General features: G+C 41.3%; 1 protein-coding gene across 1 annotated transcript in view; it reads left to right on the top strand.

Moving 5' to 3' along the window:
- LOC144797742 (solute carrier family 66 member 2-like) overlaps positions 1-24002 on the top strand; it is a 241594-nt gene that overhangs the window by 201958 nt on the left and 15634 nt on the right. Inside the window, exon 4 of the mRNA XM_078668486.1 lies at positions 12452-12668. Coding sequence (XP_078524612.1) covers positions 12452-12668 — 217 coding nt within the window. The remainder of the gene's footprint in view (positions 1-12451; positions 12669-24002) is intronic.

The raw sequence follows: 24002 nt of genomic DNA, 5'->3' as shown, positions 1-24002 counted from the left end.
AGGATTTGTGCTGCTAGATAATAGAGCTCTAGATTGGCACCTCTAGCCTGTCTTTCTCATATGGCAATATGAGAGTGCACCAACTCAAGCGGGGTCACCCACCAACCCATATCAATTTTGTTATGGTGCTGCGGAGCATGTTGAAAAGAGTACATGAGAGTGAGATGGGAATGTTGACAAAGAGAAAACAGGGGAGAATCACCATCTTAAGAATGGCAATTCTGCCGGCCATAGACAAGAGCAGATATAAAAATACATGTATTAAATGAATGCTTACTAATGCCATTGAAAATTGGCATAAGACCTATTTCAACTGTGGGGAAATCTAGCATAAGACCAAGGGCCAATATCAATTGGGTGGGAATTTGGTGAGGTACTTACTGCACCTGGTAAATACCATTAATCCAGGGTGTGGTATTTACTGGGTATGGCAAATAGCTCCTAATCCATGATTTTCATTTGGAAACGAAGCACAATGTGCAAAGTCATTATTTAAAGCACTGAATTTTGCATGCTTTGCCCATTTCTGTGCCTTTTCCACCCAGTAAAGTTCTGCGGTTCGACATGCTGAAAGCTGTCAGGGGAAATCATTGGGGCTGCTATACTTATCAAACAGTTCGCAATTCTGATCATTCTGCAGACTTCTGTTTGCACAGGTACTGAAGATAAACCCGGAACTTTAGTTATGGAACTATAGCTCCTCATCTAATTTGTGTTGATAATGTAAGTAAACAATTCCACCTTTGAACGTATTTGGTTATTCTTCATTTGTACTGTTGTAAAGACTTCCCGCTATATGTTTTGCTGCATTATCACTTTAATCGGTTATTTGTAAACTCATTATGGACTGCCTCAATGATGATTCTTGATGCTACACCTTACACCAGGGCACTCTTACATCTCTGGCGCCTTGTTTGTCCCAGTAAAAAACAAAAAAAATACATAGAATAAATAAACTGACAGCTCAACCGAATAAAGATCATTTCACTTGATTTGACAGCTAAATTGACACATTTGATTAGTCCTCTAGTATGCAATGTTAGGCTACCTGAAAAACCTCCAACTGTTGCAGTGAAAATGCTTGCCTTGAATTGGCTAATATTTCCTTGAGTTGAACCCTCAGGTCAGCAGTGGGTGTGGGGGTCACTCGGAGGTCAAATTTACTACTCTAACTCCAGTCTTTGAATATTTAGAGAAAGTGTAACTTTCCTCCTGTATTCTGGGAGGCTTATATTGTATTCTAACTCTAGTTTTGGGAATATTTTGGATAAAGTTAAAAAAGTGAAGTTTATTTTAAGAAAATGTTGAAAAAACAATCAATTAGTATTGAGCGAAATGATGCCTACATAGAGTTGCTCAAGTCAAAAATCTAGGAACACTGGATTTTTGGTCAAAGCCAAATTGAGTTTCATTTTGCAAGCTATGAAAATGTGAATTGCTATTTGCAAAGTTAAAAAGCAAACTTCAAAAGTGAGAAATCCCCCATTCAATCAATCATTCAGGGGTTTATATAGCACAGCTACTCACCCGTAAGGTTCTCAAAGCACTGAGTTCCGTGAGTGGGGGGGGGGGGGGCTGATCTGTCTGGCACTGGGGTTCAGTCAAAGAGCCAGATCTTGAATTAGTTTAGCCACAGGGATTGCCTGAGGTGGAGAGGTAGGGTCTTCCAGGTCTTGGCGGTGAGGTAGGAGAAGGATCTTCCTCCGGCTCTGGTCCTGTTGATTTGTGTGACGGTGGCCAGGGCCAGTTTGGTGGAGTGAAGGTGTCTGGCAGGTACGTGGAATAAGAAGCAGTGGTCCAGGAATGCTGGTCCTGCATCGTGGAGGGCTTAGTAAGCATGTGTGAGGAGCTTGAAAGTGATTATTTTGTTGACTGGGAGCCCGTGTAGTTTTCAAAGGTGTTCGGTGATGTAGCTGCTGCTGGGCATGGTAAGGACCAGTCTGGCTGAGGTGTTTTAAACATTCTGTAGTGTCCTGAGGAGTTTCTGGCTGACACCAGCGTAGAGTACGTTGCTATAGTCAAGTTTGCTGTTGGTGAGTGCATGGGTGACCGTCTTTTTGGATTAGGTAGGGATCCATCTGAATGTCGTGATAAGGATATGGGGTTGATCTGGTGGTTCATTGTGAGCACATTCACTATCAACAGTTAGCACTTTTACTATATTTGTGAACATTAGTGAGAACATATTTCTTGCACTGAGTCGTTCTCATGCTACTGGTTACAAGCCACTCTTTTTCTGAGTCCAACATTAGTGAAAATGTTACCTTGAAATAAGGAGACCACCTATGTCCAGGACAACAATTTAAATTAATTTTCCTGGCTGACTGCTCTACTGACAGCTGGTGGGCGTGGTTGAAGGCTCCAGGTAGATGTGGTGATGTAGAATGGTTTTTGGCTCCTTCCACCAAAAATGTTCTCATGCCCTCACAGTGCTAACGCTTGCACCCAGTGTTTCATCATTGAACTTTTTATGTTTGTTATGTCTGATGTTTGATGCCTGATGCCAGCCTGTAATTTTGCTGTAGATTCTCCTGATCTGTTTTGACTGAGCACCTAGAGTTGCTTTTGGGTGCTGTGGTGATTGCATTGATGTCCAAGTCCTTACATTATTAACCCTCTGCTTTGGCAGACCATGGTGGTGGGCGGTGGGACTTGGTGCTTTATTTGTCTATGATTGGGAAAGCTCTAATTGAAAGGATCAAAGTGGATCCAAGCAGAGCAGCTCTATTATCCATAGACTCTTGTTAGCCCCAGTGATCATTCAGAGGGCTACTTGGATTATGAGTCCACTCTGTACCCAAGGCTCCAATGCCAGTGAGCTAGCCCGCATTGAGGAGTCAGCACAGGTGAGCATGCAGCAGGACATCCCTTTAACTAACTGGATCATTGGAAACTACCTTGTCCTTCTCTTTTCCTTGGCTGTTAACACAACTGTTTGCTATTTTCTGTGCTTTTGGATAATTTGAATCGTCAAGGCACAGAGGAACTGCTGCTAACAAAAGGGGCAAAACAACCGCCCGTCCTTGTGGTATTGACTTAGTTTGTAGTGTTGTGCGAAGCTGGCATTTGGTAAAGAAAGTAAGAAAGTGGTAATTGCTGGCACTTCTTTTTGGAAATGGTGGACTCTTATGGGAGTATTGGAGTATTTAAGGAAATAAATATTCTAATTTTAATTACTGATTCATAACACTGGGCATTGGCTGGTATTTTTCTTTTGAAACTCAGCAAGACCTATAAGCTTTGACATTAATTTGAGTTGTTATTGGGGATAAGAAATAGCTCCAGTTATTTAAGAACTGATAGATCATTTAACCATGACTAATAAAAAATTGTGTCGTAGAACTATTTTACTTAAAAATCAGACAACCACTTAGGCTGACAAAAGGGTACTGGAAAAAATCCATTTGTGGTGGCTCACAATCCTTACGCTCTTTCCACGTTAGAGTGGGTGCACTCACTGCTACTACAACCCCTAGCTTTATTTGCCCCAATAAACTAGGATTATACTTACTGAGTGATTTTATTTGTAGCCGGCCAAATTTCTTGTGTCTAGCTCTCTGGAGCCCAGAAGAAGCAAAATTAACTAGAGAGATGGTTTTAGACTGTTTGGCACGCAATAAGAGTTTTTTGATCCCCTGGATAGCGTACGTCACAAAATCTCTGGAAGCTATTGGATTGGCTGATATGTTTTTAGATAGAACGCCGCGGGTAGGCCTCGTCAGAAAGCAAATGCAAATTTTGTTGCTAGAGCGAGCTAAAGAAGAGAGGACGAAGGCTGAAAGACAAAAATCAAATGTGAAGCATTATTTATATCTTTATCCCAGGGCCATTTTTATCAACTATCTGCAGAATACAAATAAGAACTAGGAAAGGCTTTTTATGTTCAGCTTTTGGGCTGGTATACTGAAATATTTTCTTTGTTTTCCGGCTGGACACTAACTCCAGCTCGACTCTAGAGAATGCCCTTGTACTCATTTGCACATACAAACTATGGTACATTTTCTCGTCTTTTGTGAATATTATAAAATGTATACCAAAAATTTCTTCATACCATTTTTCTACTGCTTTGTATGCAAGCATATCATTTTTTACTGGCATTAGCGGATGATGAAACGTGTGTACATGTGACTCTATTTCTCAAAGCCGCAGTCCACTCCAAAGGTCGATATTTTTAGAATAATTTTGGTTGATTATTTAGTATCCAACTTTGTCTTAATCTTGGTTTTGTTCACCCCAGCCTGTTTTTATTCTGATTGTTGGTCATTAATATCCTAAACCTGATGACTTTATGTATTTTAGCTGCATGTTTTAAATAATCTGTATGCATTCTATTGCTATTTTGCACATCTTGCATGCTTTTATGGTTGTTTACAGCCAAATAAAGAGAATTCTGATTCTGATTCTACTACTACAACCCTGATGAACGTAAGGGAACAATGACACCTGTCCTAGATGATCATCAGGCGTCTGCCATAAAGCTGTATAGTGTCTACACAAACATTGACATTTCACTTTTGACAATAGCAGGTGTAATTATAGTTTCCTCACTTGGGGCCACATGTATCAAAATAGCATTTTGTGATTACCAAATTGCGATTTTTACTGAATCGCTATTTGGTAATCGCAAAAGGCTATGTATGTGACAAATCACAAACATTGTGCAATTCCTTAATATTACCTAATAGCGATTTGGTAATTATGGAATCGCTATTAGGTAATATTACTCAATTTATTCCTATAGGCTGAAAGGCCAAATTCGCTAATTTGTGATTACCTAATTGGTAATCGCAAATAAGCAAATGCAAAGCCAAGGGTTCCCAGGGGCCTAAGGCCCCACTGGAACCCCCCCCAAAAAAGAAAACAATGTGCACATGTAATGCACACACCTACCCTCGGGGCAGGTGTGCCTACTTAGCACTTTCAAAAATGCAGTTTTATGCATTTTTCAAAGTTTGCACATTGTTACCATCGACTTGAAGTCAATGGTAATTGCATTTTCATACAGGCACAGTTTGCATTTGGAAAATGCGTCATACATGTTCTTACAGAATCGCAAATTGTGAATCCCTATTTACATTTGCAATTTTAGTAATCACAAAAAATTGAGATTACCTAAATATGCGTCTGCAAAGCCTTTCATACATCATGAAAGGCAATTTTGCATTCGCAAACAGCTGAATTGTGTGATTCGCACCATTTTCTAATGCAAAATAGTTTCATACATGTGGCCCCACTTAAGATGCCTATGCATGCTAATGAGCTTGCTATGCTGTCTCCAATTTCAATGTAATCTATTTTTTGGGATGTTCAATTAAATCTCCCAACATTTCTAGTGCCTATTAGAAACAAGAGAAACATTAGGGCTCTACAACAGTACTCCGAGTGATATTCAACTCCCTAAAGAAGAAGAAGTATGTATTACTCTGGACTTCCCCTTGAATGTTTCTTCTAATCTCCCAGGGAACTATCTTCAGTTATCAGAGGATCAAAAGATATCACTGAAAATACTGTACTCCCTTTTAAATCTCTTGGAGCAAATGACACTTAACTCAGATCACATATTAGAAGTCCTATCACAATATTAGTTACGATTGCTAACTGGCCTAATTTTTCAGGAAAACCTATAGAACCTTATGTTCAAGCTTATGCTGACCCCAAAACACAAGATAGGTTAACTGAATTAGTATATGAAAAAGGTGAATAAAAGGAGTATTCAGACTAGGAATCCAGCAATGAGGAAAAAAAAGGAACAGAAGAATGCTAACTGTGAAGTTTATTTACAGAAGATCAATTTAAAACAAATACACTTTGCTTTATATAACCTAATGTTCCCTTTCAGCGTTTTCCTATCTGTAATAAAGAAGTTAAAGATATGCCACGAACCTTACCTGAACCTTCTTTATAGTAGAAAAGAAAACATAAAGGAAAAGAACAAGTTAATATCCAAAAGAAGAAAGGAAAATTAACGAAATACAGAATAACAAAATATCTTCATGACGTTTTATGTTCATTCTGGAACAGCAAGTATCTGAGCTCTCCAATATGATGTTATTTATAGACTCAAGTAATCCTCTTGCACCAACCAAGCCTCAAAAGGGCTGTAATACCCTTTTCTGAGGATAAAGAGCATAATCCGTTGGTTGTTGTATTTCAGAGTCATTGTTCACTTATTGTAGGAAATAAATACTTGCAAGTTCAGGCCAGAACTCATTTTATTAATGCTGTTCAATAAATGTATCAGTCAATCAGTTGGGATGTGTAAAGTCTGGCTAAACACCCATGAGAGTATCCAGGTGCTAGGTTCTTGCTGGGATCAGTCAAACAGCCAGGTCTTGAGTCCCTTTCTGAATTCCGAGAGATAGGATGATGTTCGGGGGTGGAGGGGAAGGTCATTTCAGGACTTGGTGGCAAATTAAGAAAAGTAGCATCCTCCACTGTAACTTCGGCGGATGCGGGCAATGTATGCGAGGGCGTGGAAGGCGGACTGCAGGTGTCTGGTGGGTTAGTGAAAGTTCAGGCTGTGGTTGATCTATGCTGTTCCTTGGTTGTGGAGGGCCTTTTAGGCTCGTATCAGCATCTTGAATTGGCATCTTTTCTGGATGGGGGTGCCAGTGGAGGTTCCTGAGTTGGGGGTGATATGGGTCCGTTTGGGGAGGTTGAGGATAAGTCTGGCAGCAGAGTTCTTTATCGTCTGGAGTCTCTTCAGGAGTTGGGTAGTGAGACAAGCATAGAGCACATTGCCGTAGTCAAGCCTGGTGGTTACTAGGGCTTTAGTGATGGTTTTCCTGGTATTGACTGGGAGCCATCTAAAGATCTTTCGGAGCATACGGAAGGTGTAAACTCGGGTGGAGTAGCCAGCTTTGATCTGGCATTTCATGGTAAGTTTTCTGTCCAGGACAATGCCAAAGTTGTGGGCGTGGTCTGTTGGCGTGGTTCCGAATTCAGAGGGCCCCATGGGTCATTTCACGGGAGGTGTCCTTCCCAAAAATCAGCACTTCCGTCTTGTACGTGTTGAGCTTCAGACAGGTGGTCTTCATCCAGTTAGAGACACTCGTCATGCGGTTGAAGAAGTTTGTACTAGAGGTAGAGGGGTCTTCTGGGAGCAAGAGGATGAGCTTGGTATCATCTGCATAGGATATGATGTTTAGGCCATGGGTTCTAATGATGATGGCCAGAGGCATCATGTAGATGTTGAACAGGGTAGGGCTGAGATATAAACCTTTAGTGGCACCGCAGGTGGTGATCTTGGGTTCCACGGTGAAGGGTTGCTGGTGGATTCTCTGGATTCGTCCTGTGAGGAAGGATGCGATCCATCTGAGGGTGTCTACCTGGATCCCGATGTGGTGTAGTCTCTTGATGAGGGTGTGGTGGGATATGGTGCCGAATGCTGCTGAGAGGTCGAGGATGATCAGGGCTGCTGTTTGTCAAGGAGGGTGCTGGTGTCGTCAGTGGTAGTGATCAGGGCGGTTTCTGTGCTGTGGTTGGTATGGAAACAAGATTTGGATTTGTCCAGCAGGTTGTTTCTCTCCAGGTTTTCAGTGAGATGCTGGTTGATGTCTTTCTTGAGGACATTGGTGGGGAAGGGGAGCAGAGAGATGGGCCAGTAGTTCTTGAGGTCACTGGGGTTTGTGGAGAGTTTCTCGAGGAGGGGTCTGACCTCTGCATGTTTCTATCCGCCAGGGAAGGTGGCTGTGGTGATTGATGCATTGAGAATGGAGAAGAGTTTGCAGCTGATTTCCTTGCATTCAAGGTTGAAGAAGTGATGGGGACAAAGGTCCATGGGTGCTCCAGTGTGAATGGAGTTCATGATGGCTGTGATCTCTGTGTGGTGAGTTGTTCCTGTAAGTGGGTGGTTGTGAGTGGTGCCCATTGGTGTGAGAAGGTTGTAGAAGTTGGTGGGTTAGAGTTTGTAGTTTCTGTAGATGGTGGATATCTTGTTGTGGAAGTAGTCTTTCAAGATGTCTCTGAGTTGTGTAGCTGTTTGCAGTTGCATTTCATTGTCCTGAGTTGAGTTCTGGTGCATACCAGCTGGCTTGTATGGTGGATCTGCTGGTCTTGGTGGGCTTGATAGGGGTGACTCTGTCAGCACAGCTTGTGATCCAGCTGGAAAGATTCTTGACGGCCTGTTCAAGGTTGGTTGCGAAGTCGGGGTGGATGGTGTTAAAGGTGTTCATCCATTTGGACTCTGTCACTTTTTTCCAGCTGTGGTGGGAGGAGGTGGGAGACTTGGTTGTGGTGCTTGGGGATCCTGTGATTGTGAAGTGAACAATGACATTGTCGGTCCAGGTGAGTTTGGTGACAGGATTGGACTTTACTCTGTCACTGGACGTAAAGATCGGGTCAAGCTTGTGTCCTGAGCTGTGTGTGAGGTTGGCGACCAGTTGAGTGAGGCTGATATTGCTCATGCTTTCCAGGAGGTTGCCATTGTTCCCGTCTTTGGGGTCATCGAGGTGTAAGTTGAGGTCACTGAGGAGGATGTAGTGCTTAGAGTCAATGGCAATTGGGGGCAATGAAATCAGGGATGGCGTTGCAGAAACCGGGGCATGGTACTTGGAGTCTGTATGCGAGGGTGCCTCTGATGGTAGTTGTGCCATCAAATTGAAGTTTGAAGTTGAGGTGTTCCATGATTGGTGCAGGGTTGTGTTTGGTGGTGGTGCAGCAGATGGTTTCTTTGTGGGTGACTGTGATACCACTTCCGTGCTTGTTGGTGCGATCCTGTTATATCATCTTGCAGCCGATGGGTGTCGCAGTGTCGATAGCGATGTCATGCGGGGATGCGGGGTTGAAGAGGTCTCTGTAATGAAGATTACTTCAGGGAGAGGGTGGAGATTGTGTCCCAGATTTTGGTGGTGTGTTTGTAGAGTGATCGCGCATTGAAAAAAAGTCAGTATAGTAGTTCCGGGGTAGCTGTGTCGGTGAGGTGGGTGTGGTGAGGGTTTCCATGATGATGGGAGGATCTGAGCTGCAGGTGAAGTGGCAGCGGCATCATGTGAAAGGTCCTTCCGTTGATCGATGGGATATGAAGTATCAGATTTCACATGTCACAGATACAGATTTTCACTTGTCACATCCAAAAAGTCTGGACTCTTTCATTTCTCCACCTATTGAGTTTGACAATGTTTTTCTGTTGATAACTGTCTTTCTACAGATCTAGAGTACTCAGTCTCACCCATATACACCCTCAATAATTATTACTGTCTTCTATCAATATTAAATTAATTATGTGTCATATTGAATTTCCCTTGAACTGTGATTTCTATCTAACATCAATCCAAAATTAATCTCAAATAGAAAATAATTTTTAAAATCTTGTCATAACCCACCCCATCCACATTAAATAAAGAAGAATCCTGGCCCTCGTTGGCAAAAGGGTTCAACTAAAACAAATTATGCATGGAAAGTAGACCTTTAAATTAACCAAAAACTTCAGATCCTTTCTGGGAACTCAGAAGGACCTAATTTCAATACACATACATTTTTAAGGAATCTAAAGATTTCCATTATACGTTTACTGGAAACTGACAATTATTTTGTAGTAGAAAACCACTATGTAATAAGTGCCCAGCCAAAAGTTCCAAAAAGGGTTGTGCAAAGGGGCCATTAGCAATAGACATATTAACGATTTATAATTGGAAGTATGAGATTGTTCTCCATTCTAGTGATGTTCTACAGCGTATTAGAACATTCGAATGTTGGGAGCTCCATTGTAGACAACGGAGTGCTCCATGCTTCTACGGGCTGGTAAAGGGCCGCAGAGCAACATTCCAATTTTTTTACAAAGGCCTCTCGGAGCTTGAGGGGATTTAAACCGAGCTTCGAGGGGCCTTTATTTTATTTGTTAGAACATTCTGCCCTCTAGTGGCAGAATGTTCTAATAGCCTTATAGCCCTTTGTAGCAGGACTATACCGGCTATTAAAGTCCCGGTCTCTTGTTAAAGTCCCATGCCTTCGGCTCGGGCTTTAACGCAGGAGCGGGCCTTTAATAGCTGGCATAGCCTGCTACAGCGGACTGTGAGGCTATATTAGGATTGATTTTTCTTTGGCATCCAATTTTCAGTGGAACTCTCTCTTGCTTTTTAATATCTAAATCCCTCCAGGATTGCAAAATCATTCCTTCTTAATTCGCTACTTTGATTTTATAAGTGGAGCTATTGAAAAAATGAAAGTTCAGTGGAAATTAATTGTAGGGGATTTTAATGCAAATCTTTCTAATGAGGCTATACAAGCATGGAGTAATATAGAATTAGAAGAAGCATTATTCCAAAGCAGCAGTATAGCAGATAAACTGTAATTTTCTTGTTGGAGTAGTTAAGAGTAATGGGTACTGTGGTGATTAATGTTCATAATGAATCTGATATACCCATCCTGGCAACTGGAAAATGCTATTATGGAACATCAATAATTGACTATGGGTTTGCGACCTATCAGTCATTCACAATGTTCTCAGAAATATGCTTTTTGATTCAATTTACATCAACCATTCAGTTCTTCGAGTTATTTTAGATCTTCCTCTAGAAAACAACCTCAAATTGGTCTTTAGATATTGGCAATTGTGAGGATGATATTCAATCATCTAATGGGCGGACTACCTTGGAATCCTTTTAAAATAGGTGTATTATATGGATTGATAATGAAATGTATAGATCTGCCAATCATGGCTACTGATAAGTTAATTCTTGAGTTCGAGTCCTGCACTAAAATAATGGTAAAGATAATGTAACTCAATGAAAAAGCACAAAGAGGGAAGAAGAACCAGAATGACACTCAATAATCAATATAGTAACCTGAAATTAATACACATATTCTTAAACATGTTTTACAGCATTCTCCTAGTCATTAAACACATAAAGAAATTAAGGAAGAGACACACAAGACATTGTATACTAAAAAAGAAAAACCAGGTCGACCCAACCTGCACTGACCTAAATCTAGCAGGACTGGTATAAAATTCCAGACACCTTTGGTGAATTGTAGCCCTAAACTGTGGGAACAAGGTTACATTTTGCCTCTTAGAGGAAGGAAAAAATGCAAAGTGTATGATTGGGCTTCGGACAGCATAACTTTGAGATAGTAAAATCATATCTACATCTTGGTAGAATCTTTTCCTATTATTTGAGTAACAAAAGTCATTTTAGTTAATTTGAGAGCAAGACTACAGCCCATGGAGATACATTAAATACAATTTATAACTCGCGGAGTGGGAGAAATTTTTAATTTTTATTAGAAATCTATATAACTAAAATACCATTGACTCTAACCTATAGTTTAGAATATAAGTTCTTTAGTACTTGGTCCTCATTAAATAAACATGAAAGTAAGTTCCTTTGAAAGTTCTGTTCCTTTGGTTCCTATATTTCAGTGCAAGTTTTGGCTCTTAAATGTGTCCTATGCAGCACTTATATCCAGGCACTTGCAAGGTATTTAAAGGGGCTACCATTTAGTTAATGCCCCAGACAGACCCTTCAAACTATTTTTGAAGAATGAAATGTCTAGCATGGCTGGTAAACAAGATACTCTTGCAGTTAATTTCTAGTATGCCCTGGAAAGGTGTGATCTCACCATTGAGTAGCTTCAGAATTGTCTCCTGGTCAACTGTGATTATTTTTAAAGAGAACACCCTCATTGAGAAGTTTTAAATATGATAATGGGCACTGTATTAACTTAAAAAAATATAATACTTTCCCAGATGGAGGACTGGACATTGAGGCCCAACCATAACTTTTATACTTTTTAGAGCATATTGCAAGAAGAATTATATTTTTACTTTAAACACGTAATCTGCAGTTTAGGGTATTTATAGGGAAGTGAGCAGGTCAATCACAAAATTATTATACTTGACATCTCTGTCAAGGTGGTATTCAGGGCTTAAACGTGCTGTATATCTGTCCAGCATTACATGTTTTGCGAAGATGGTATTTAGGTGCAGTGATTCAAAAGTATAACATACCATCTTTTAATGAGTTTGTTTTACGGATTTGGCACCTAATGAACAAGTGTGCTGTAGTTTCTATAAATGTTTTATTTTTAAGAATGTTCATGTAGTGAAGTATTTTTTAAATGGTGTGGTTTCCGTTTAAATGAGATTTAATCCCTCTTTGTTTATTACATGTTTTTAAAAATGAATTGTTGGCGGCCGATGAGGCCTAAATCAATTAATATAGTTGAAATTCCCCCATGCCAGTATGGGCGCTGTTTCCAGTTCAGGACTTCTGTTTGCCAGCCAAATGCATTCTGAGTGTTGTAGTTTTGTTTTGCTTTCATTAAACATAATAAAGTAACACACCTGAAAACAATGATTTGTATGTGAAAAATGCGGGTCTGGTGGCAGTAATGACCTGGAATGAGGTAGTTCACCCTATCTTGAATTATGCTTAGTGAAATGCTGAAGTTATAAATCAATGACTTACAATATTCACTGGCTTGGAAATTGATTTTATGTTTTTTCTATCAGATTTTGATCTTCAATACTTCTGGAAATGGAGTCGATTTGTGGATTATCTCCAGTTCTGCCTCTTTGTAAGCATTGCGTGTACATTGGTCACCTACATCTTCATAGATTCTGCCATCTTTGTGGAAGGACTCGGCTTTGTAGCAGTGTTGATGGAGGCCATGCTGGGCGTTCCTCAGCTCTGGCAGAATTTCCAGAAGCGCTCTACGCAAGGCATGAGGTGAGCTAACGTTTGTGTTTATGGGGCTCCTTTGCAAATCTCATCCTTGAACGGTCGATGTTATGAATGTAGTGGAGTCTGGCCTCGTGAATAGGAGAATGTTAGGCTACAGTAAGGTTGCTAGATGTGTTTTGATGGATGCATGTTCCAGTTAAAGTTGTTCCACGAAACGCAGCGGCCAGCGGCTGGTTGGGGATGGTGGCGGGGGAGGGGGGTGGGGATGGGGGGTTGGCATTGCAATGATGGGAGGGGTTGGAAAAAAATAAAAAAGAACTTACCTCGCCAGCCACCGCCTCTCCTCGTCCTCGCTGTTTCCTGCCTCCCGGAAAACACCCAGGCTCCCAGTCTCCCCTAGCCAATCACAAAGCTGTCTTACAGCAGTGTTGTGAATAGTCTGAGAGCCGTAGTTCGGCCATCAGATGGGGACTGCAAGGCTGTGCATATTCTCCCCCCAGGCTGTACAATACAGGAGAACATGCAGCGTGCGCATGGCGGTTTAGCCGGTCATCTTGGGCTGGCCAAACTGCCATGCGCACTTAAGGTGCACCAGCTACTCCTCCTCCCTCTGAGTCATGGGAACCCAGCTTTGCCTGCCTTAACATGGAGCTTGCAGCCAGACTAAGAATAAAATGATAATAAGGTTCGGTTATTATCGTTTTATTTTTCCTTTGCACTGTTCCTAGTGAAGTGGGGTGACGCTCCTCCGCCTTAGCGGAGGAGCAGCTGGTGTCCACAAAGTATTGCAAGGATGAGTAGTTAAATGAATGCAAAGACCCGAACACCATTATGTGGAGTCCTTTTGTAAGTTACCCTACTCCGAATCATGGAAAACCTTCATTCGTGATTGCATGTATGCTACGAGCATTCCAGCAGGTGAGAACAGCAACCCCAAAGAGACAAGAGCAACATTGCAATACCGTATAGCTGCATGCACTGTTTTGTCCCTGGCATAATGTATGTATTTAACGGCCGCAAAGCATTTTGAACCAAAACTCGCATGAATAATTTGATGCATAGTAAACATAGGTGGCATCATAAACAGCAATAAAACAAGTGCCAAAGTAAAATATGGAATCAACTGCGCCATTGTGTCAAAGAAAGGATGACAAATGCAAATAATTATTTCCACCAACAGTTTACATCAACTGCAAAATGAAAAGGCTGGCACAGATGGAATGAATTATAGATACAGCCCTCTGAGTTCCATAGGGAAGCTGAAATTATTCACCCTTTTAGAGCAGAGAGACCTAACCCTGGATTCTCACTAGTAGGCTCTAGGGAAGGTAAAAACCTGTTGGATATCCTGGGGGCTAAGTAGTCATCCACCCAGCAAGTCACATGTTTCAGTCCCAGCAGGTTTACTTAGCCTGCCTTCCTCAGATGTCATGTGAGTTGGGTAATAGTAATGCCTGGTGTTGAAGGGGTTTCTTGTAATGAAACAATATGAACACCAGTATATTTAACAGTAAAATCACTTATCTCTTCAATTTATTTTTTTGGTGCTTGTGTAGCGTTATACAACTCAGCACTTTCCCAAACAATTAGTATAATAATTTTGCCACAGTTACAAAGCAAGAATTCTTATTTGGCACAGATTATAAGAACTATAACATTTGTGACCACATCAAAGACTTTCAGAGCTGTTGATATCTGAAAACTAGATGGCTCATGTATGGCCATTGAAGGCAGTAGATAAGCATGGGCGGGGCCACAGGGGTGGCTGCCCCAGGCACAACATTCTTAGGGGCATTCTTAGGAGTGCGAAATTTCAATAGGGGGCAAAATTTGAATAGAAAAGTAAAAGGATACTTGCCTTGCCCTGGGCGCTGGCAACCGATGCTACACCACTGATTGAAGGTGCCAGGAAGCCGCACAAGACTGTTGGATGTTCCTTAGATATTGCGTAACTGAACATGTCAACAGGGCAGAACGGGTCATTCTGCCTCCCATTGCCCCAATATAGTCATGGGGCTTCCTTGTTTCCTAATACATTGCAAATCTTATTGTTTCTTTTAAACGAGTATTTCTGACTATAAATCATACAAGATAGTGTATGGGCTTTACGTGTCAGAAGGTCAATGTTTCATACTTCATCAGTTGATATATTCTTTACAAATAGTTACTACTAACAACAATCCTAATAGTGAACAGAAATGGAGCCTGCCCTGGAGGAAAGTCAGTTTAGCTACCTTTTCACCCTACTTCTGCCCCACGCTCCTAACAAGCACCGATAATATAGATGCAGTGGAAGCCCCTGAGAAGGCAATCACCCTGGCCTTCCACATCTGTGCACTTTTGTCAAGGGTCAAGTTTAAGTCCAAAGTGTCTTCTTGGTTTATTGAATCCCTAAAATCCAGCCAGTACGAAAGCTGAACGCAAATGGCGGAAAACCAAAAGCACCGAGGACATACAGGCATACAAAGTCATCTACAGACATTACCTAGATAATATCAAGTTAGCCAAAAAAACGTATATTAGTAACAGAATCAACAAGGCTGCTAACTCAAATAAGGAGCTTTAAAAAATACTAAAATAATTTACCAACCCTCCCTCCTGTCCGTCCGATGATACCTCTTCAAAAGAGTCGGTGGACACGTTATCCACCTTCTTTGGGAACATGATCAACACTATTCATAACTCCTTTCTCAATCATACTACCGAAAATCATTATAATGAACCTGACGGTAATCAGATATCTGCTACTACCCGCCTAGAAGAGTTCACCTTACTCACTCAAGAAGATGTTAGCCCTGCCCTCTCCAAGGTCAACTCGAGTTACCCGGTTGACCCAGTTCCACCTCATATTCTGTCCACCATTGCCCCCGCACTTCTCAAGAGTCTCACTGACCTTTTTAACTTGTCCTTAACCCAAGCAACAGTCCCTATAAAATGGAAAGCAGCCAGGGTCAAGCCAATTTTTAAATAGCCTTCGGCAAATCGCAAGGAGCATAGCAACAATCGCCCCATTTCTCTTCTTCCTCACTTTGGAAAGGTTCTGCAGTCCCTGGTCAACAAGCAACTTACAACCTATCTAGACCGCCACAAGTTGTTGGACCCCTCCCAATCAGGGTTTGGGTTGCCCACAGCACTGAAACCTCGCTGTTGGAGGTAGTCAATAATATAAGACCTGCCCAGGACAGTGGGCAGTCAACCATGCTTGTCCTTCTAGACCTTTTCGCTGCTTTTGACACCATCTCCCACAGGATTTTAGAGCATCAACTGTGGAAGATGGGAGTCAGGGGAACGGCCCCAGGCTGGTTTAAGAACTATCTAACTGACCAAACTTCAACGGTATAACTGGGTACCCTGGCCTCTTACAGCCAGTCGGTAGATAAGGTAGTCCCCCAGGGATCCATTCTAAGTCCCATGCTTTTAAATCTCTATGTGGCACCTTTGGCCAAGGTGATCAGATCTAATGGATTCGACACAGTGTCATATGCAGATGACACACAACTATTGATCATTCTTGGTCCCAATCCAACTGACACCAGCCACCTTCAACTTAACGCCAGCAAGACAGAGATCATCCTTTCCGGGAAGGTCACGAATTCTGATCTAATGACTGGTGGCCTCAGAGTCTTGGTCCGTGCCCTTCTCCTAAGCCAATGGTACGTAACCTAGGAGTGAAGATCGACAACAAGCTGTCTATCAAAGATCACGTAAACCATATAACTGGCACTTACTATGGACAAATGTGAAGCCTACATAAGATCTTTCAATGGATCCCAGTTGAATCAAGGAAACCGCTTGTCCAGGGTCTAATTTTAAGTCAGCTCGACTGTGGAAATGCCCTGTTGGCCTCCATCAATGAAGAGACTCTCACCAAACTCCAAGTCTTACAGAACACTGCCACTAGACTGGTGCTAAATCTCCCTGCATGGTCCCCGCTGGCACCTAGTCTGAAAACTCTACACTGGCTTTCCATCATGAAATGAATCAGTTTTAAGATCATCTGTCTGGTACATAAGACCATGTATGGAAACGAGCCTAGTTACCTTGCCCAAAAACTAAACTGGTACTTACTTAATAGGACCCTTAGGTCACAAACCAAACATCTTCTCTCTCCCCTCAGGATTCGTACTGCCAGGAATGACCATAAATCCTTTTCTCATCTTGTCCCTGCTTTCTGGAACAAGCTTCCATTGCAGCTTCGTATGGTCATCTTCCACAAACAGTTTCGGAAGAGGTTAAAAACTTGGCTCTTCTGATCACTATCCTTCTACTGTTGTTGTCTTTCTTTCCCTTCACTGTTTTGAGACCCCTGGGTGATATGTTGTGCTTAATAATATCTAATGACTATGACTAGGATGCAGTGAAATCATTTCCCAATGACTCATGGATCAAAATGGCACAGGAAAGCCAAATCAGCAGATTGTGGCATTTTATGTGAAGATTGGGTAATTTCATTCTGACGTTAGGCGTGCGATAGAGTCAGGGGATCCTGTACGTTGAAGCAGAGTGTGTTACTGATAGCTGACCAATAAACTATTGTGGACCTTATGAGGAATAGGTTGCATAGTGTTTGAGGTCCCTTCTAAGCTCTAATGTATGTGCATACGTTTAGTTTCAGTAGAACACTGCTGTAACAGACAGTGCTAACAGCAGGCGAATCAGACGGCCTGAGGGATTAAACACTATGGCCCCACTTTACAAAAGGTGTTTTTTATGAATCTGAATTTATGGCAATGCCTTTAGTTAAATTATGCCTGTTTGGAGTATTTGCTAACCTTCGCTTCCTAAACAGGTGCATAGAAGAACTGTATGGAATTCACTGAAACTACTCAGTTGACAGTTGCTAGAATCGAAAGTACGGAATTGGGGGCTTGGAAAGCTTAGTACTAGTAGCATTAATGTGGAAATAACTACTGCATTTTCCACATTTGCGGTTGCAGGCAATCTCAGTGCACCCCTCCATACAATCACTGTGGTGTTCTGTAGTCTGAACTACTTTAATGTTATCTGTGCTGAAAAACTCCCAGCATTCCAGAGCTACGTCCTCATGCTTCTATTTGGCATGAGATGATGCAACCATATCACCCTTTACCCGAGAATACTGCACTGTCTCCCCATTATGAAAGCATTGCAGATCATGACTTTGTGCTCATTTACAAGGCAGTACCTGGCTGCATCTCTACAAGAAAGGGGACGAAAACCGCGTCGAGTTCCTCCTGGGATATCCAAAGATATTTCGAGTAGACGCCTCACCCACTAAATAGTGGCACCAGGGTGGACGCAACCAGTAATGGGAGTTCTCATATAAGGTATCTTCCTTGATAACGCAGAGATCCAGTTGAAAAAAATAATCTTAATAGTGCCTCGATGTATACCCGAAAAGAATTACTATTTATTGACAGGGTACCATGGACATATTAAAAAACAAGAGCAGGGTTCTAATTGAGCATTATTTTCTTAATTAGCCCCCGTTAGTGCCCTGTCCCTTAGCCCCTCTAGGGGGCAAATACATCCACAGGACCCTATTCGCCAACATTATTACCAAAGAGGCGGTATAAAGAAGTTTAATCTAAGAGTAAATAATATGGGCAGAGGCCGATCTTCTCCAAAACTCTCTGCATATAGGACCATTGAACTGAGTTCATGGCCTAGGCGGCTTCTAATGACAGAATTGAGCTTGGCTACATGATCCCACATATATATTCCTTACACTCATACACATGTCTGAGATTCTGTCTAGTGCACATGTAGGGCATCACTCCTGAATCATTCTTACAGACTACTTGATCTATCACCACATGAGTTAAACCATTAGAATTTTGGCTAGAATCTTAGGGGTAGATGTATCAAGCTTTTTTCTTGTCGCAAATGCTGAGATTCGCAAAATAGCAGCGTTTGCGACAAGAAAAACGGGAAATGAGATGTATCATGCAAAAAGTTTGCAATATTAAGGAATCGGAAATTTTGGGATTCCTTAACATTGCGCAAGCATTTAAGAAATCGCAAATTGCGATTTCTTAAATGCTATGTATGAAACATTTCATTTTAGCGAATTTTGGCTAAGAAATCGCACATTACCACCAACTTGTAGTTGGTGGTAATTTGCAAATTCTTTTACAAATGCACTTCATGCTATTTGTAAAGGTGCCATGTGATGCTCATACATGCCCTTAGGTCATGTATGTGCACCATATGCACACACATGTCGTTTACAGGGGTGCAGCAGAGTGTCCTTGAGACACCCCTGCACCCTTGCAATTATTCTCAATTTGCAATTAGCAAATTGTGAATCGCAAATTGAGAATAATTTCACATTCATTCCTATGGGCCTCTTGACCCATAGAAATGAATGGGAAATTGTTCGTTATTTGCGATTAGCAATTTGCTAATCGCAAATAAGGAATTTTACGAAATCACTAAAAAATAGCGAATTTCTACATACATGCCATTTTGCAATTCCCAAATAGCGATTCCTTAAAAATCGCTATTAGGAAATCGCAAAAGGGTATGTTGATACATCTAGCCCCTGGTTTTAAAGTTTAATGAAGAACTCGCTCTGTATGAGTCGCAGTTGGTTTGGATTTGCATCCTTATAAATGAAAACAACCACTGCTGTGCACAAGCCATAAGGGAAACTACCTATTTCTCTGCTTCCTCGAGCATCTGAAGAAGGTGGTAGTCAAATAAGGTATTAGACAGTTGTAACTTGAAACAGTGTGGTGCCAGAATATCATAGTCAGAACATTTCCAGACATAAGCATTGTGCCCTGAACATTGTTTATGAAAATATCGTCCCATTCAATGTAATATTAAAAAAAGTACACCCAGCCGGATATTTTCTGATTATGCCACTTTACCATGCAACCCTTTCAAACACAGTGCTGTCTATTAAAAAACTTCCGTTACTTAGTTTGAAGGACTGATCAGAAAGAAGTTGAACTGTCTTGTGTTCAAATTAAGTTGTCACACCATTGGTCCACTCCTGTCAATGGGCTGACCAGGGTTCTAGAAGTATTATTGCGCCACAAATGTATACACAGTCCAGTTTATTTTGGCCCAGAGTAATGTAGCTGCCCTCTGCTACTGGGTCTCCTGCCTTTCCTATTGACATTCACACGTTTTAAATAAACATTACAGTACTACATGTTTGAAAGACATTAGGTTGAAAATACTTTAAGATCTGAACTATATGATATCTTATTGAATTCTTCTGTCTGAGGCATCTTCTCTTAGCAAGCACAGCCTGTCACCAAGGCAGATGGTGAGGCACTTATACAACTCAAAGAGTAACTTCCTGATACTTCAAGAATTGGAAGACACATTGTGCATGGATCTCCTGTCCTATTTACATCTATGGATTAAGGTTCACTCACACACACACACATGCACGCATGTACGTACGCACGCATGCACACGCACACACACACACACAAACACACACACACACACACACACACCACTAGATTACACATTTAATTGGACTCAGATCACAGAGTATCTTATGTCGGGGTCAACTTAGTATTCAAGAAGGCAAGATCTTATCTGGATTCCCATTACATCTTGACCTCGAATGGTGATTGTATTTTCAGTGTTGGTAGTAAGAAGAATGATCATTTTAAGTGCTTGGATACTGACTCTGTACTATTACAGAAGATGAAATCTGAGATTTTAGCGGTGGCACAACTACAGCTTTGTGTATTCAGTTGAGTAGAGCTTTTCTGATAACATATTTGATCCTGTACTATTGGTAGATGCACAGGTTGTACACTTTAGGCACACAATGATTATGTTTAGCCAATTATTCAAAATTAAGCGTTTATGATGCGTTGTAAATAAAACTGTAACTGACGATCACGCCGTGAGTGCCGCTTCTTCTTTCCCGGCTGGGAGAGGGGGTTCTGGAGCTGCATATTCAACACGGAGCACCACCATGTACACGGCACCCACCTAGGAGTGCCCCGTTGCTTTCAAAGGTGCGAAAGGAGCGACTATATATATATATATATATATATATATATCTGCTCCAAAAGTCCCAAACCGCATTCACGCGGAAAATGAGGTAGCAGCACTCCCAGGGTATATACACAATATTTATTCAAAGAACGCGCTTTCGGCACTCGGCCTTCTTCAGTAATGAATCACAGTCACGGCAAACAACTGCCATTTAAAATCATCACATGACATATTGACAAAGAGAGAGGACTCAATAGCAGAGTATGGTCGCCATATTGGAATGGGTCAAATAGTCATTACAATGTATGCATTGAATAGACATCCCTACAACATATCGTCTCAATTTAGGAACGTTACATTCAATATAATTTTGAACCACAGGTTTCACCCTGAATGGGTATGCCCTTATTATAATGCAAACATAATGTTGGATACATCAATGTCTGCACCCGTCCACATACCAATCGGTGTTGTTATCCTGCCCTGAATGGGCCATGGTCCACTCCCTATGCATATGTCAAAAAATACATTACATCAATAGTTCGAGTCATGTTTTGAATCAATTACATATTAAATAGTTACAAAATTCAGAATATACAAAAATCATCCACCAAATTAATTTTGTCAATCATATTAGGTGAACTCCCAAATCTTCGTGCATGTTTAAACCCATAGGCATTTTGCTTTGCAGATCGATTATATAACGCGACTCGAGTCGTCTAAGTTTCTGTAACCTGTCTCCCCCTCTCTCACTCGAGGGGACAGAGTCTAGACAAAAGTAAGATAACAGGTCCCTGTTACGTGCATGTTCTAGATCAAAATGTCTGGCCACAGGATAACTTACATCTGCATTCTGGATCGCTCTCTGGTGCTCTAAAATTCTTAGTTTCACCGGATTTGTAGTACTGCCGACATACCTCCTGCCACAAGGACATGTCAAGCAGTACACAACGTATGGCGTGGTACAAGTAAGGAATTTTTGTATCCTTCTGGGTTTCTGAATCCCAGGAACTCTATACTGTACAATCCGCTTACTTACCTTGCACGCCTTACAGCGACCACAAGGAAAGAAGCCTTTCAAGGGTTCTGACTTAGGTTTGGGTTTGAACTCTTCATGGTGACTATGCACTAGGTAATCTTTTAAAGCCCTAGCTTTCCTAAAAGTCACCAACGGGTAAGAGGGTAGATCTTTCTTTATGATGTTGTCAGTCATCAGTATGTTCCAATGCTTCCGCATAATACGTTTAAGATCAGAAGCATTGCTGGAGTAGGTTGTAATGAGTCTAAACTCTCCACCTCTTGTTTTCACTTGTTTGTTTTCTAGCAGCGTTTTTCTATCTAGCCTGCTTACCTTGCTCCAAGCCTGTCTGAGTACCCCATCTTTGTACCCTCTAGCTTTGAACCTCTGTATGCTGCTTCCCGCGGCTTTGCGGAATTCCTGATCGTTAGTATTGTTCCTCTTAATCCGGAGCAGTTCACCGTAAGGTATACTGTTGACCAAAAATTTAAAAAATGTTTTTTTTAAAAGTCGTAGGGTACGCGTACCGTGCACGTACGTACGCGTACGGTACGCGTACCCCGCGACTTTAAAACATATTTTTTTTTTGCCTTGGGGGTCCTTGTGGGACTCCCTGAGCAGGCCTAGGGGGTCAGGGTGCTTCTACCCTGCCCCCTTTTTGAGTTCTACACATTTGTTTTTCTGCTTTCCTGTACCTCACTCTACCGAGGCACAAGATGGCTGCCCACAATTTCTGTTTTAGAGTGTTGACAGACAGTGGCAGCCAATCAGCATGCAGCTCGTGCACGTAAGGAGTACGCACACGTACGCGTACGTACATGTACGGTATGCGTAGCGGTAAGTTTAGGAGTAAGCTTAGGGTGAGCTGCTATAGATATATATGTGTTTTTGAAGTTAATTTTCATAAAAGCCACTGGAGCAATTTTCACCAAAGATAGAAAAGGCACATCTGCGTACCAGTCCCTACAATTTACCCAAGTTTGGTGCAATTCCGTTCAGCGGTTCGGGCTGTAGACTCGTCAGACCGTCCTATGGAAATTAACATGGGGAAAACACGTTTTGGGACCCCCCTTTTTTCTCAGCCCCCACTTCACGAATCCCCCCGAAACTTCCAGGGAAGGAGCGCAGCGGGGCTGGCCAAACTTTTGGAAAATTACATGCAAATTATTATAGTTAATATATATATATATATATATATATATATATATATATATATATATATGACGCTCAAACTTCCCCCAATTCAGTAGGAAAAAGTAGCAGCACTCGAGAAGCTTGGTGATTCACGGTGATTTTATTTTTAGGGAAAAGAGGCATATATATATATTAATTATATTAACATGTACTGAAGAATTAATATAGTTTATATATATATATATATATATATTAATTTTATTAATTCTTCAGTACATTTCATTTGACTGTCGAAGAAAGAAATATGACTAAATCAAACTTTCACATACATTTGTTTAAAGATTATAGTGTCTGCAAGTTGATAGCAAAGAACTTTGCAGCCTTGCCAAAAGCATTCCTGACTAATCATCAAATCTGCATAGCTGTTCCTAAAGAAGAACAGGTGACACCAATAGTTTGGGTATAAACAATTCTATGCTGAACTATATATAAATCTTTAATCTTATGATTATCATTCAGAATATGCAGCATTTTCATATGCCATTAAATCCTTTTAATTTCTCCATTGAGAGCAGTACTAGATTTGAAAGATAAAGGATCCTTGCCACAGTAAACCATGTCTCAGAACAATTACATAGCAATACCCCTAAACATAAATAGACTCTCTTGTACATGAAAAATCTGCCTGATTGCAGTACCCTCTCTACTTACAGGTGATTCTTCCCATTGCAGATTTTAACTCAAACTGACCAAGACTCTTCCTAACACTATTCTGTAATGCTAGGCTCTACCAGCTGTCTATGCGAGAAATCATTTGCTAGATAGTTGCTCTTTTTAATGCTGTTGTATCTGCTGCTGTATTTATCAGCTTCTCTGGATACATCTTCTGTCAATGTGTTTAACGAGGAGTCTGATGCTTTAATAGTAGTTTAGAAGTGACAAGACCACCCTGTCTCCTGAGTGTTACATTGATACAAGGGTTGGCTCTACTGAATCTGATCATGAATGGGGGAGCCTGCTAACCCCCTTTTGCTACCCATGAGATGACCCCTCTTACACTACACATGACAGGGGCTCCATATACATCTTTGAATCAAGAGCTACCTCTTCCAGAGCCATCATTTGCTGTAACAGCCCCTTGCTTCTTTCCCTTCCAGTTCTAAGCAGTTGCCTCATTACAAGATTTGAGATTGGCCGCCCAACATTGCATGATGACACCGGAAACTCTGCTCCTAGCTGGCTCTAAAATGTCCTTTGAAGGATGCCTTTATAGCTAT

This window comes from Lissotriton helveticus, chromosome 12, assembly GCF_964261635.1.
Source record: "Lissotriton helveticus chromosome 12, aLisHel1.1, whole genome shotgun sequence".
In the NCBI taxonomy this organism is placed as follows: domain Eukaryota; kingdom Metazoa; phylum Chordata; class Amphibia; order Caudata; family Salamandridae; genus Lissotriton; species Lissotriton helveticus.
This window is presented reverse-complemented; position numbering and strand designations above follow the sequence as displayed.